The sequence below is a fragment of the Panicum virgatum genome, chromosome 7K, assembly GCF_016808335.1.
Source record: "Panicum virgatum strain AP13 chromosome 7K, P.virgatum_v5, whole genome shotgun sequence".
In the NCBI taxonomy this organism is placed as follows: Eukaryota; Viridiplantae; Streptophyta; class Magnoliopsida; order Poales; family Poaceae; genus Panicum; species Panicum virgatum.
Window position 1 is genome coordinate 24,947,261 of NC_053142.1, and position 14,103 is coordinate 24,961,363.

The following is a 14,103-nucleotide window of genomic DNA, read 5'->3' on the forward strand; positions in this document are numbered from 1 at the left end:
CTGGATTAAGTTTAAGTGTTAATTATTGCACTTGATTGGTATTATTTGGACTGTTCTGTGACAGCGACCGGCTCCCCCACCCTTATATAAGGGTTGGCTGGTCCCCCCACCCCTCATTTGCATCACTAAAATTCCAGAAATCAAGAAAAGAGAGGGAGGGAGGAACAGAGTTGAAGCCATGCCGGATTTTCGAGCCGGCGATTGCAGGTAATCAAAATTATTCTACGCGGAGCGTTTTCAACATGCCCGGGCGCGTCGCCTGGCGACCGGTCAGACTACACAAGCTGCGCCAATTTGACTTAGCTTGTTGGTGGAAGTGGAACCTTCTGCCGCCGCGTGCGTGGCTGGATACGTATATGAGCACGGGCGCGCGCGGTTCCAAGGACCGGGACATGAGAGCGGCACGCCAGCGCTTGCGGCCATGGCAGATCCGTTCTTCTACTTGGGCCAAGACAGCGCCGACGAGAAATACCTAATGAGCCTCGGCCTGGTCCTCCCGCCGGAGCCGCCCGCGGGCAGCGCGTTCGAGGCGTACCAGCGGCGGCCGACATTGCTGGAGTCGCGCCTGATGATGATGGGCCGCGAGTGCAGGCGGCACAATAACTCCGGCGGCGGAGAGAACGTGCACCGGAGGATGTTCGGTTACTACCTGCGACGCATTGCTCGTCGTGACGACGCCGCGGCCGGAGCTGCGCACTCGGCGCCCGCGGACAACGAGGCTGCCGTTGTGCCGCTGCCGCCGCACAGCAGCTCGCGGTTCCGGCACATCATGCGCGAGCGGCTGCGGCGGGAGCGCCTCAGCCAGGGCTTCGCCGACCTCCACGCGCTCCTGCCCCCCAGCGCGTCGTCCAAAGTGAGTCACAAGCATGGTTTTTATTACCGACCGGACCGGCCAAACCGGCCGGGTCCGGTACCGGTATACCGGTCCGGTTTGGCCGGAAACTGGTCGGTACCGGTATACCGGCCGGTTAGACCGGTTTACCGGCCGGTTTGACTGGTAACCGGTCAAATTCAAATTTTTTTCTTTTTTGGTTTAAATTCAAATGCCCGCAAAGTATACTAAATAAATGTTTGTATAACATATTTTAGTCTAAATGAACCCTTTAACCCTCTTTTGCACTATTTTTACATTGTATTTGTATATTTTTGTATGCACGCTTTTTTTTGTTTAACTTCAAATCCTCGCAAACTATACTAAATGAATGCATTTTTTTTGAAAATTTGACACTATTAGATTTGTTGCACCTTGAAGTATTTTTAGGAATTTTTTTTGGAATTTTTTCATTTTTTTGAATTTAAATTTAAATTTTAAATTTGGGCCGGTTTGGTACCTGTGCGCACGTAGGGTGGCAAGAACGACATCGTCGGCACGGCGGTGGGCTACATCAGGGAGCTCGAGGGGCGGAGGGGGTGGCTCCGCGCGAGGAACCAGGAGCTGCTGGAGCGGGCTGCCAGCAGCCGCGCGCGCTCTGGTGGAGCCGGAGCAGCGAGGAACGCCGCCGGCGGGGACATGGTGGTGAAGGTGCGAGACGAGAGCGAGGATTTTTCTGCACAATTGCTGACAGCATGTGAGGCAGGTTATCATATGATGTCTCATATGTGCCGAACCTCATCTCAAACATCTTTTGTTTTGCCCGCCAAGCCTTTGCATAGCTGATTTTGTATTGAAAACGGTCGTCTATGCCCCTAATTATCAATTTTGGCTCATAATCAATTTTGTCGAGAATCACCCCATACATCTTCTTGGCCAAGAAAATGGATGTGATGTTACGGTGATTTTGCGCAACAGCAGTTAATCTACATCTATATGGTGTAACAATTGAACACTCACAGTGTGTCTTGTACTTGCCCTTGTAGGCATGTACTCGCCATGTACAATCGCCATTGATACACTTCACCTCATATTCTTTGCTGCTAGACTTCACAACTCTGAATTCATTCCTCAACGATATCGCCCAAAGCTTCACAACATCCTTCACAGCTTCAATGCTAGGATACTTTACCCCCTGCACAACCTCATTCTGTCTGTATTCGTACTCATTACTCCTAATATCCTGTATCACTGGATTTCCAAAATCCTTGTCTCGCCACTCACCTAGCAACGGGTAGTCCTCATCGTCTGATGAGTCCACACATTCTTCCATTATTCGAGCCTCCTAGTCTTCATTCTCTACAACTTCTACTATTCCAGGTATCTGCTCCCACTCATCAGCTAAACCTTGCGGCTCAGGTTGAATGACATGCACATTCTGATCTTCTTTTTCTCCTACCTGATCAGCTATACCTTGCGGCTCAGGTTCTATGACATGCATGTTCGAATCTTCATTTTTTTGTTCCACTGCTTGGTTCATATGAGATGATGCACTTGTTGACCCTTCACAGAAATTAGCTGCCTTCTGGTTAATCTGAATTAGCATTGCAAGAGGCCACCCGCGGTCAAGAGCTGCATGCATGTAAGTCTGTCATTCTTCGGTATTTGTTATAAGCATCAACTCTCAGAAATCTCCTTCAGTTGCCCAATTCGTCACAGTCTGAACGGTTAGGAAATAGGTCTTTCGATTCACATTGAATATCTCGTGAAGGCATTTGCGTATGGAACCAAAACTCCTCTCTAAGGGTTTATCTATTCCGCATTCTCTGCGTTCAAAAGCTGATATATTTACTCCATACGCATCATGAGAAATATAGTAGTCACCATAATGAACTTGAAAACGAAGCTTGCTCGACATATCTTGCCACATAATAATGATATTAATCTGATTGCTAATCTACTGTGTCAACAAAAATAATTACAACATAATCTATTTGTAAAGCGTAGAAGAATTTTGGCTACCTGCAGTCGCCGGCTCAAAAATCCGGCAGGGCTTCGTCTCTCTCCCTCCCTCCCTCCCTCTCTTTTTTGGTTTCTGGAATTTTAATGATGCAAATGAGGGGTGGGAGGACCCGCCAACCCTTATATAAGGGTGTGGGAGCCGGTCGCCCTGCTGCCGGGTAGCCGGGGCCCGCTGCCCCGCTGTTGGGCGGCCTCCAGGGGCTTTTCTGCAAAAATTTTCGCGAAATTTTTACAGAAAAGCCCCTGGCGCCCCGCAGCGGGGCGACCAGGTCTCCGCCGCCCGGCAGCGGGACGGACGGAGTATATTCCTGTAAATTTCGAAACCGAAAATATATTTTTATAAAAAAACGAAAATATAAAATATAAAAATAAAAAAACCGCGGCGCTGCATGCCTGCGACGTTTGTTTCGCTTGGACGTTGGGCCCAACTTCGTTTCCTTCCGTTTATGCAGCCTCATATTTTACTGCTGGGTACTGCTACTGCATGCATACCCTTGGGGCCCCATGATTTTGGGGGCCCGGCCCCCCCCCCCACCCCGGGCCGGGCCTAGTTCAAAGTACCACAAAATTGCTTGCATGTTCCATAGTGCAGTCATGATCAGTTGACTCCTTTAGAGTTGCATCATCCAAAATTCTAACGGTAAGTTGACACATTCATGGCAGTCCCATCATGTGATTGTACTCCAGTCTAAAGACAAAAATAGAATATTGTACTTTCTTTCAGATGCTTTTCACTTGCAGCGACCCATTTACTACCAGCACTCTTCTTTCCATTAGTAACCTGGCACTATAAACGCAGAAAGGAACTGAGCAAAAAAAGGAACTTAACCAGAAAGAACGGAACGAAAATTGATCAGCGCCAGTAATGCTCACCACTGAATCCGAACTTCCATTAGCTTGAGATGCCATTTCAGCCTGCATTCTTTTCCTCACGACATTCTTCTTTCCTCTATCTGGGTATTTTGGACATGTCCATGGATTGTGTTTTTCACTTCTGCAAAGCCTGCATTTCATTTTAATACCAACCTTTGATAACTTGGTTCCTTTCCTAGAATCAGATGTATCTCTTCTTCTCTCCTTTTTTGGCCTTCCTAGCATCCTCACAGGTCTTGAATGATATGATATTGGCCAACTTGACATACCCTCCATTGGCAACATGCAGTGCTCGTATATGTTGTTGTAAGTCTGAATGGTGTACCAATTTGCAATATATTCTTCTAGATTCTTGGAAATAAGATGAAGTGCAGAAGTTACACGGCAACAAGGGATGCCAGCAAGCCGCCATAACCTGCAAGAGCATGTCATCTTTTGTACATCTACCTTATATACCTCTTCTGTCCATGCTTTACCTCAAACCAACCCATCCTTTCCATTCCATGTTGACAAGCACTTACCAGAGTATTCAATATATTTATTACCCAAAAAAAAGAGTATTCAATATATTTGTGTATTTTTTTTCACTATGTCAGGGCAGATCCTTCCGGTCCATTTTTCGGATTTCAATCTGTTCTCCTGTATTCTGACCAAGGTCTTGCACCTTACTCCTTCAAGCATAGTAATTATTGGATGAGCCCTAATAGGAATAATCCAATTGTTGAAAGTCTCACACATGCTGTCCACACTATCACAATTGCTGCCTATCCTAAACCAGGCTCTACTCCAATGGATTGGTTCTGTGTCCATCATGGCTATAGCACCTTCAGGTGTCTTTTGAGCTAGAAGAGCCTTACAATAGTTCAACATCTCCATATTGGAAGCCTTGGCAAAACTCCAGAATGGCTTTTGAAACTTCTGATCTCTATACTTTTTCCTCCAATCTGCATAAATATGGCTTTTGCACACCCTATGCTCAACATGTGGCAACAACTCACTAACTGTATTTAGGAGACCCTTTTGTTGATCAGATATCAGCACCCAGCCTTCTCCATTTTGCAGCAATGTTCAAATCCTTTTGCAGTAGACTAATGCACCAATACCAAGATTCAGAGGTTTACTTCTCTACCACAACCCATGCAATAGGATACATCTGTGTTAGGATCCCTACCCAGTGCTCAAAGTAGCTCTCCATTGCAAGCCCCTTTAAAGAAGCACCCATCAAGTCCTAGCACTTGTCTGCATCCAGCTAAGAACCCCCTGTTATGGCTGTTGTTGGGCTGCAGATCGTGAGAGAGGGCGAGAGGGCGATTGCTAGGGTTTCGGGCGCCGAGGGAGGCCGGCCGCCGGGCTTTGCCCACGGCCGGCAAGAGAGAAGGGATTTCCTTCTAATCTCTTGCTTGATTAGATTGATACATCTCCTCTCCTTATAAAGAGAGGTTTACTTGACCCCTAAGCAAGCGACTAATCAACCATAATGGGCTAAGGCCCAATAGGCCCTTGACTCTTCTAACACTACACCCCACCTGGACATGCAGCTCGTCCTCGAGCTGCAACCTAACAATGACTCCACTAGACGTAAACCAAACACCTAAGAACCAGCCTTTTACATCTCGGCTTATTTTAAATAAACCGCGACTCTTTATTTTTGAGTCCTGAAGATACGGCGAACACCATCCACGTGCTGGATCTGCACGTATGTCACCGCCTAGATCCCATGGAGACCATCGGAACGAGAGGGGTGCACGAGTACGGCTACCTGGAATTAATCGGGACTGCGACCAGCGGAGACGTCCTCGCGGAGGCCAGTAGCGAAAAGCGGTGGCGCTAGGCAGTGCGTCCCCGCCGATGACAAAGAGGAAACCGCCTCCCCTACCATCGCTGCCGCAAAGTTGGAGGTCGCCGACCGTGGAAACAACACCCTGCTCGTGCATGAAGATAGCAGCAAACCGGCGTGATTGCTGGTGGCCGTCCGACGGGACGTGGACTCGCCACCCTTTGCCGAGGTCGACCGCCGTCAAGGCCGCCTCGGGCATCTGCCGGCGCATCTCCTACAGCCGACGCCTAGGTGATTAAATTAGGCTTCACTCCTTCCTTTAAGCACCATGGTGGTCACCATACAACAAGACAAAAACTTCCCAACAATACATTCTTGTCCCCTCAACACAAAAAGGAACAAAAAGGAAAGGATCATTGGCTGACTAATTTTATGCTGATAGTATCCCTTGTGAAAAACAAAACTCAAGAGTATACACTGGGGATTAAATACATATATAATGTGTCAAATGTGGGAGACTCCCATAAGAAACTGATACTTTTCAGGGAACAATTTTATGTGTTCCTGCCATGCATCTTTTCTTAAGAAGAGAGAAATAAGCATCTCAATAGTTGAAGCTTCAAGTGAGAAATTTTTCTCATCAATTTTAGCAAGATAATTTGCAGCCCTGATTATTTCACCTTTTCCCACTAATGCCCTGGCCACAGTATTTAGCAGTCTAGAGTCTGGGGCACAACCACTCTTCTCCATTGCAGAAAAGATATCATCTGCCTCTGCCAGCAACCCTTCATTTATAAAATTTGTCATCATTAATGTGTATGTCAAAACACAAGGTACCAGCCCATAGGCTTGTATGGAAGCAAACAAATGCTTAGCTTCTTCTATTCTCCTAGCTTTAAACATTCCAGAAATCACAGTATTCAAAGTTACGATATCCATCTTCACGTTCATTGAACATAATTTCTTGAACAGAGTGACTGCTTCATCAAAGCAGTTATTTTCAAACAGTCCATTAAGAACAGTGCTATATGTTTCAATATCCACTGGTATTCCACTTTCAATCATTTCATGGAACTTTTGCTTTGCAGCAATGGTTCTCCCAGCCCGAAATAACCCATTTATAACTATGTTGTATGTAATAGTTGAGGGCTTGACACTCTTAAGCAACATTTCTCTGAAAATATTCAGTCCATTATCAATTTGTCCACTTTTACAATAGCCATTAATAAGTGTACCATAAGTTACAGCATTAGGTTCGAGTCCAGCTGACACCATAGAATCTAGTACTCTCAATGCATTCTTCATCTCGCCAATCAAGCAATATCCGTCCATCAGCGAACAATACATAATGATATCAGGGGACAACCCAATACGTCTAATGAAGTCAAATACAAGTTGTGCTTTCATAACTTTTCCTTCTTTGCAAAGGTTATCTATTACTGAACTAAAGAACACGATATCAAGATGCATACCTTTACTGATCATCTCAGAAACTAATTCCTTGACTTTCACCAAATCACCATGAGTACAGAAGCCCTGAATCAAGCAGCAGTAAACAGCCTCATTAGGTGGCACTCCGTGATCAATCATCTGAGTGAATACATGCATAGCATCTTCCAACCGCCCTAATCTGGAATGTGCAGCAATTAGAGTCGAGTAGCTGACTAGATCTGGCTTCACTCCCCGCTGCACCATCTCATGGAACAGATCACATGCTTTATCTACTTCACCCAAAGTGGAATATCCATGGATTATGCTAGTGTATATAACACTGTCCGGATGAACCCCTTTATCAACCATCTGTCGGAAGAACATCTCTGCCTTGTCCATTGCTCTGGCCTTGCATAGTGCATGAATAATACAGCTGTACGTCACAATACAAGGTGAAATCCCCTGCTGCACCATGTCGTGGAACAGAGCACATGCTTTAGCCAGTTCACCCTCCTTAAAGAGAGCATCGATGACCGTAGTATACGATGCCACATCGGGCGTGCAGACACCTCCTTCTTTGGCCATGAACTGAAGCAGCTCAACCGCTTGCTGGATTTTCTTCTCACTGCAAAAACCTTTCAGAAGAACACTGTACGAGATAACATTGGGCACACACCCAAGCTCAGGCATCCTGCAGAGCAGCATGTCGAGAGCCTCGTCCAATCGCTTTGAATCACAGAGACCCTTGAGGAGGATGGTGAATGCGATGGCATCGACTCCCAGGCCCGTCTGGAGCAGGCGAGCGAAGAAGGCAAGCGCTAAGTCCAGGCGGCGCATGCGGAGGCAGCAGTCCATCAGGATGCCATAGGTGTGGGCCGTTGGCGGCAGCACCCGCGGGGCGGCTGAATCCCTCGACACGCGGTTGAAGAGGGCGACGGCGAGGGCGGGGCCGTCGCCGCAGCCGGCGGACGGCGGCGCGCGGGCGAGCGCAGCGAGGAAGCCGTAGAGCGCGCGCTCCGGGACGCGCGCGGACTGGCGCAGCAATTCGTCGAACAGGTGGTGGGCGTCCGCCTCGCGGAGCGTCCCGGCGCGCGCGCGCTCAGTGGCGGCGGACAGGGCGTCGAGGAGAGAACGCGGAGGCCGCGAAGACGCCGAGGCGGCTGTGGCGGCGAACAAGGAGGAGATGCGGGCCCCGGACGACATTGCTGCGTCGGGTATGGCGCCTCGTGTGCGCCCGCGCGACGGTGCCGCGCTCTAGCGGAGTCCAGCGGCCGCGAGCGCCGCCGTATTCGGTGAGTGCGGCTGGCCGGAGACGGCGCCGCCGCACTGAGTACATATGGAGGAAGAGGTCAAGAGGTTGCGCCGCCACACTGGCCTTTTGGTTCCCAGAGTGTTTCTAGTGCACACGAGCCGAAAAAATAATCTCGCATAGAGTGTTAAATAAAATCTATTTGTAAATTTTTTTTAAAGATGAGTAAAATTTTTTGTGACGAATCTAATGACGGTAATTAATCGATGATTGGCTACAGTGATGCTACAGTAATTATCCTCCAATCATGCGTCAAAGGTCTCATTGAATTCTTCAGAGTTCCTAGCACAGGAGTTCTGGAATTAATTTTATAAATTAATTTTATTTAACATCATAATTAGCGATCAAAGTTTCGTAGTACTTCCTAGTACAGATTCCTAGTACAGAGAAGGCCACTGGCAGGAGCCGATGGTTCGAAGCGAATTGGCTTTTTTATTATTTTTGTTCACCCGAGCTATGTTTGGTTGGGATATAACAAAGTGAAAGAAAAAGACACCCGTAGCCAAACCCGTTCACTTGTTTGGGGTAATTTCTCAAGCTCCTCTTTCCTCAAGGTAACAAGAATTTCGAGCACAGCATCCTTGTTTTTCTTTGGTCTATTTTTATCAGGACCTTTCTCAGCTGATTTAGAACGGTGACTCGTACCACTCCGTGCAGAGTTCTCAAACCTGTCATCTTAGTTTGTACTAGGATTTTGGCTATTTTTTGGAACACGAGTAGAGTCACCATATGTTGAATCAGTAGCATTGGCGTTCATCCCATCCTCGTTCCAAGATCAAAGTCAAATTCTGTAGCTTTTCTGCTTGTATCAGGTGATCCCATACCAAAATCTGTACCACTTTCAGGGATACTATCTTCTTGTGAGGATGGGTTTCTGTTGCCCTTCTCTGACAGACTGCCCATCTGTTGTCCTTCTTCATCGCTTCCCTTCTGCTACCTTACCTGATAATATGCAAGGTAATAAAGATTTATAAAACAGCATTGAACAAGTAATTAGCTTAGTGGTTCACAGGATTTGTAAACATACCATCATAAATATCATATAAACCATCGCAGTATGGAAACGGCCTATAATTCCCCACTTCTGTTGTTCTTCAGACAACTCTTCCACTTCTCATCAATGGCTATTGCCATTTTTATTTCAGGGTTCCAACCAAATCCACTCTTGGACATAATTGATTTCACAATATTATGATCTTTCTTCGGTCTTTGCTCCCTGTCCTTGATCTCCGGCTCGGTGAACCTGCAGGGGCGGAGCCAGCAGCCGCAGTCATCGATGTCAGCTCTACTGAGTGCTGGTGTCAGCTCTTTAGGTGAACAGTGATTTGATATTGATTTTTCCAGAAGTCGACATCGACGACTACACCTAGCTCCGCCCCTGTGAACCTGGACTGGACACAGGGTATTTGTTGTTCAAGCGTGTGGCCATGCTATTCCAACCTTCTTTATTAGTCCATCCATTCTGACAACAGTATCTTGCTGAGAGATGATACTCCTCCATCATGAAAACAAGAAATTTGGTTTGTGCATCACTCATTCACTCCAGTGTGCTCCTGGCTTTCCTTTTTCCCCTGCAGTCCGTATGTCAATTACAAATGATCACTTCATAAATCCAAGAGCAGGTACAACCATATGTGCCTTTGTATATATGAGTATAGGCCCTACATGAACACACATGACTAACAGATCACTAGTTTCATATGCTTGCGAATGAAGGAAAAAAGAACTCTGTAAGCCAAAATAACTACGCCTGTGACATAACAAAATAACTGATAATCGAGAGGCGTTAAGGCCTGATGCAAAAGGACAAAACTAGCATGTCATTTTATTCTTATTTTGAGGTGCGAGATCTATATCTTCAGAGTAGCAACTTTTTGATTAACAAATATATGTATTCAAGAAATCTCACTTGCCATTGGCAGCTCTCCTTGATTATCTTAGTGATTAGTATGCAGAGGAGATTCCAGTTTACTGAATACAGGGGAAATGACTGAATAATCTCTGCTTTGAATGATGTGCACCCTGTCCAAGCATGTTTATCTATGTTACAATACTAATTTATTTGCAAAAATTTCATTAGTCATCAGATTTGTGCAATTGTCTGTCTGGATGGACTGGTGTAATTTTTTTTCCTCATAAGTTCAATTTACGCATTTAATTTTGGAATCTGTATATCAAAACCAACTATTTTAAAAGGACTAATTCATCATAGCTGTTTCACAGACTCAGCATGTTGAGAGCATGTCAGCTACAATCATGTACACTGAAAAATGGTGTGGTCTGTTTCGTTGCCATTCAGAGTTTCAGACAGAACTGTTGAACTATTTGGACAAATGATGTTTGATACACTCTAATTTTGATGAACAAAAGAAGAAATGATATATACTACCAATAATATTTCGCTAAAATCTCAGTGAGAAAATAATAGTAACTGGGACCATAATTAAACAATCAGAATTATTATTATTATTATTATTATTATTATTGTTATTATTATTATTATTATTATTATTATTATTATTATTATTATTATTGCTTGTTGATCAAATAATAGATAAATGGCTTCCTTTTTACAAGGCACTCCAATAAACAATAGGTCACAACATACTCACAAAAAAACGGGGTCAAAGACACCATTTCTCAAACATCGGCCCTGGTGAATGTGGCGTAATTTTTAGTCCCACCTTATAAAAATCTCCCACAAAGAGCATATATACAACATGCCTCAACCCAATGACCCAGAAACTGTTGGAATTTGGGAATTTGGGCTTGGCCCAATGAACATTTCAGCTAATTTCAAATAAATCTCAAAGGCTCATGTGAGCATGAGGAAGTGTAGGAGTGGTGCAAACCTTTAGTTCCATCTTACTTGTGGAAGTTGAGGATGGCTAACTTAAATAGTGAGGCTATCCTTGCCTCTCCAAGCTATGTGTGTGGATGAGAAAGGAAGCTCCACACGCGCTCGCTCACTCGCTGGACATGGCCGGGGTTGGGTTGGGCTTTCTGTTGATGGTGCTTAAGTGTCATTTTCACCCGTCAACTATACTCAATAATAAAGAAAAACTACATGCCTTACTCACATATTTGTATCACTAATCTTGCTCCACAGTTGTTTTCGAGTTTTGTACATTTCAGATGAGCAGGAGCAGAATAAGATGAAAACACGCAGCAGCATCATACAACTACGCAGAATATCGCATCCGGCATCACATCCTTACAAAGAGAGCCCACATGTCAGAGGAAACGGGGCCTCCACGCAAGATGCACCAGAGGATAAGGATAAGGATCAAAGAATATACCATCCAGCAGAAGATTAGGCCGAGAGGCTGCCAGGTGGGGTCGGCTGACCCCCTGGGTCGGCCGAACCTGGCCTGGTTCCCATTCAGGTGCACTTCGAGGAGGAGTGGTTGCCAAGGCACCTGATCACCTTCCATATGTGTGTTGGCGGGAAACCGACCTCTAGAGCTATAAATAGGGCCTCTTCCCCCGCCCCCCTCAACACACACAATTAATTCCATTCTCTCCAAGAAGGCTCTCCTCTCTCTTGCTCTCTTAGCTAGGTAGTGGAGCTAGGCTAGTTCTTCTTTAGCGAGCAAGTCGTCCTCGGAGTCGTTGAGCAATCCTCGGCTCCCGGTATGGCTTTGTATCCGATTTGTCAGACTTCTATTCATAATATAGAGATATGTCATGGTTGCTTTACTATCTTGATAGTTTATCAATCCATGCTTAGTTCGTTCATGAGTTATGCTAAGGTCTTTGTTAGGCCAGATGATCCGGGTACGGAGAGAGGTTCGTTGTGCTTTCGGGCTTGCTCCAGTGTTTTACTCGTCCATCCGAAGGGTGGGAGACCTGGGGGCACTAGAGTAGTGACTTCATACACGGGCGTGGTGCTCGGGTATGCGGGATCCTTCGGATATGACCGTGCTCCACAATGTGACTGGGGTGACGGCAGGTGGTGACAGCCCTGTCTGTCCGGCATAACAGCGGTGTTGCGTTTAGCGTACTCCCCGATGTTCGGGTTTGGTGTAGGAGTTCATGCAAAGAGGTAACGAGACTGGATGTACTCCGGTGCGGGACCTTCTCCCCGCTATCCCATTTTTCTGGCACCTGCAGTCCTAACCATGTCCTAACATAACCCCAGCTTTGGATAGAAGCACTAGGACATCTAACCTAGCCTAATCTCTAGCTGACTTAATGTAGAGTAGAGTAGTTCCTTTGTTTTGCCATTTCTCTCTTTTGTTCTCTCCTCTTGGAGTTTGGATGTGTGCTGTGTCGCATTACCCTTGCTTATTATTTATCTGGACTTACCCCTGTTAGAGTTTTGCCTATTGCTTGAGGCACAATGTCATGGTTAATGTTAAGTACAATACCTTTGCCTCTGCCGTCCTTTGGGACACAAATAAATGACGATACCCTTACTCTCCGGGTGAAATGCTACAACGGTATATCCGTGCGCTTGCGGATCCATCTGTAATCGTATTGATTATACCACGAGAGTGGCACCCCTTGGGTGCAGTTGCTAGGATGGGTTTGGCGCCCTCATTTCTAGTGATTTCACTAAGGACTGCTAACAGGCAATTCTGAGGTTGTTACCAAGGTCATCGCAAACCTGGTATCGACTTAAGAAATGCCAACAAGCATTTCTGGCGCCGTTGCCGGGGACGGCATGTGAACAAAGATATTGTACTGATATTAATCTAGGCCTTGTACTCAGAATATAGTCTTTACTCTTTCAGGCTAATGTCACTTTGTCTTCTTTTATTTTTTATTTGAAAGAAGACAGGGGTAGTGTATGACTGGTTTCTCCCTGTCGGAAAACTACACAGACAACCCAGAGAGGCTCGTGAGAAGGGCACGACCTCACGTCGTTCCTCCTCTCGCTATCCTCCCGGCACAAGAACCCATTCAGGAAGCACCACTTGTTCTTGAGGCTATGGCTGAAAAGACTCTCCGCGAGTTCTCCGTCCCTTCCACCGACAATGTGGCCACTGGCCCCAACATCAACGTCGGGGACATGAACTTCGAGCTAAAATCAAGCCTCATTAACATGGTGCAGGCTAGCCCATTCTGTGGCAAGCCGAACGAGGACGCAAATGCTCATTTGCAGGACTTTCTGGAGCTCTGCGACACCGTTGTCATACGGGGTGTCGCCGCCGACGTTGTCAAGCTTCGTCTGTTTCCCGTTTTCCTCCTGGGGAAGGCGAAACAGTGGTTTTACAAGGAAAAATACATCGATACCTGGGCCAAATGCTCCAAGGCGTTCCTCACAAAATTCTTCCCGCTGGGCAAAACAAATGCCCTGCGCGGGAAAATATCAAGTTTCCAGCAGACGGGGATAGAATCCATCCCAGAAGCTTGGGAAAGGCTTCAGGAATACATCCTGGCCTGTCCTCACCACGGCATGGACGAGTGGCTCGTCCTGCAAAGCTTCTACAACGGGCTCACAACGACATCTCGAGCCAATATTGATGCCGCTGCTGGAGGAGCCTTCCTCGACCTGACTATCGCCAAAGCAAAAGAATTGGTCGAGAAGATGGTCTCCAACTAGGGTTGGAGCGATGAACGACTCCAACCCCGCATAAAGGGCATGCATACCGTCAAAGAGACGGATATAATTGCCACAAAGCTGGACCTCCTCATCAAGAAGATGGAGGAAGGGAGCAAACAACAAATCCATGCTCCCATATACGCCATGGGTTCGCTCTTCACGTGCGAAGTCTGTGGCAATAACGGACATTCGGGGAATGACTGCCCCGAAACTAGTGAAGACTGCGCCTACCTCAACAACAATAACAACAACGGGTACCGTCCACCACAAGGAGGCCAGGGGTGGAACCAGCCATGTCCACCTTTTCAGGGAGGTAATAACTACAATCCTTC

At 46.4% G+C, this 14,103-nt stretch overlaps 2 protein-coding genes and 1 non-coding gene across 4 annotated transcripts; 1 reads left to right on the forward strand and 2 right to left on the reverse strand.

The window, feature by feature from the left end:
- Positions 1-421: 421 nt before the first annotated feature.
- Positions 422-5,537, forward strand: LOC120640041 (transcription factor BHLH148-like). The gene is made up of 3 exons (XM_039915937.1): positions 422-853; positions 1,346-1,577; positions 5,368-5,537. The coding sequence occupies exons 1-3, from the start codon at positions 422-424 to the stop codon at positions 5,535-5,537; spliced, it is 834 nt and encodes a 277-aa protein (XP_039771871.1).
- Positions 5,538-5,778: 241 nt separating this feature from the next.
- Positions 5,779-8,322, reverse strand: LOC120640611 (protein Rf1, mitochondrial-like). 2 transcript variants are annotated; one of them, XM_039916504.1, is made up of 2 exons: positions 6,956-8,304; positions 5,779-6,268 (listed from the first exon to the last, which is right to left on the reverse strand). In XM_039916504.1, the coding sequence occupies exons 1-2, from the start codon at positions 8,115-8,117 to the stop codon at positions 5,988-5,990; spliced, it is 1,443 nt and encodes a 480-aa protein (XP_039772438.1). In that variant the 5' UTR covers positions 8,118-8,304; the 3' UTR covers positions 5,779-5,987. The 2 variants fall into 2 exon arrangements, with proteins under 2 accessions (XP_039772438.1, XP_039772437.1); XM_039916503.1 differs by having other exon boundaries at positions 5,779-8,322.
- A 5,200-nt stretch (positions 8,323-13,522) lies between these two features.
- LOC120643301 lies at positions 13,523-13,626 on the reverse strand. Its single transcript, XR_005662981.1, has one exon. It is a non-coding gene; the product is annotated as a small nucleolar RNA R71 (small nucleolar RNA).
- Positions 13,627-14,103: the final 477 nt, after the last annotated feature.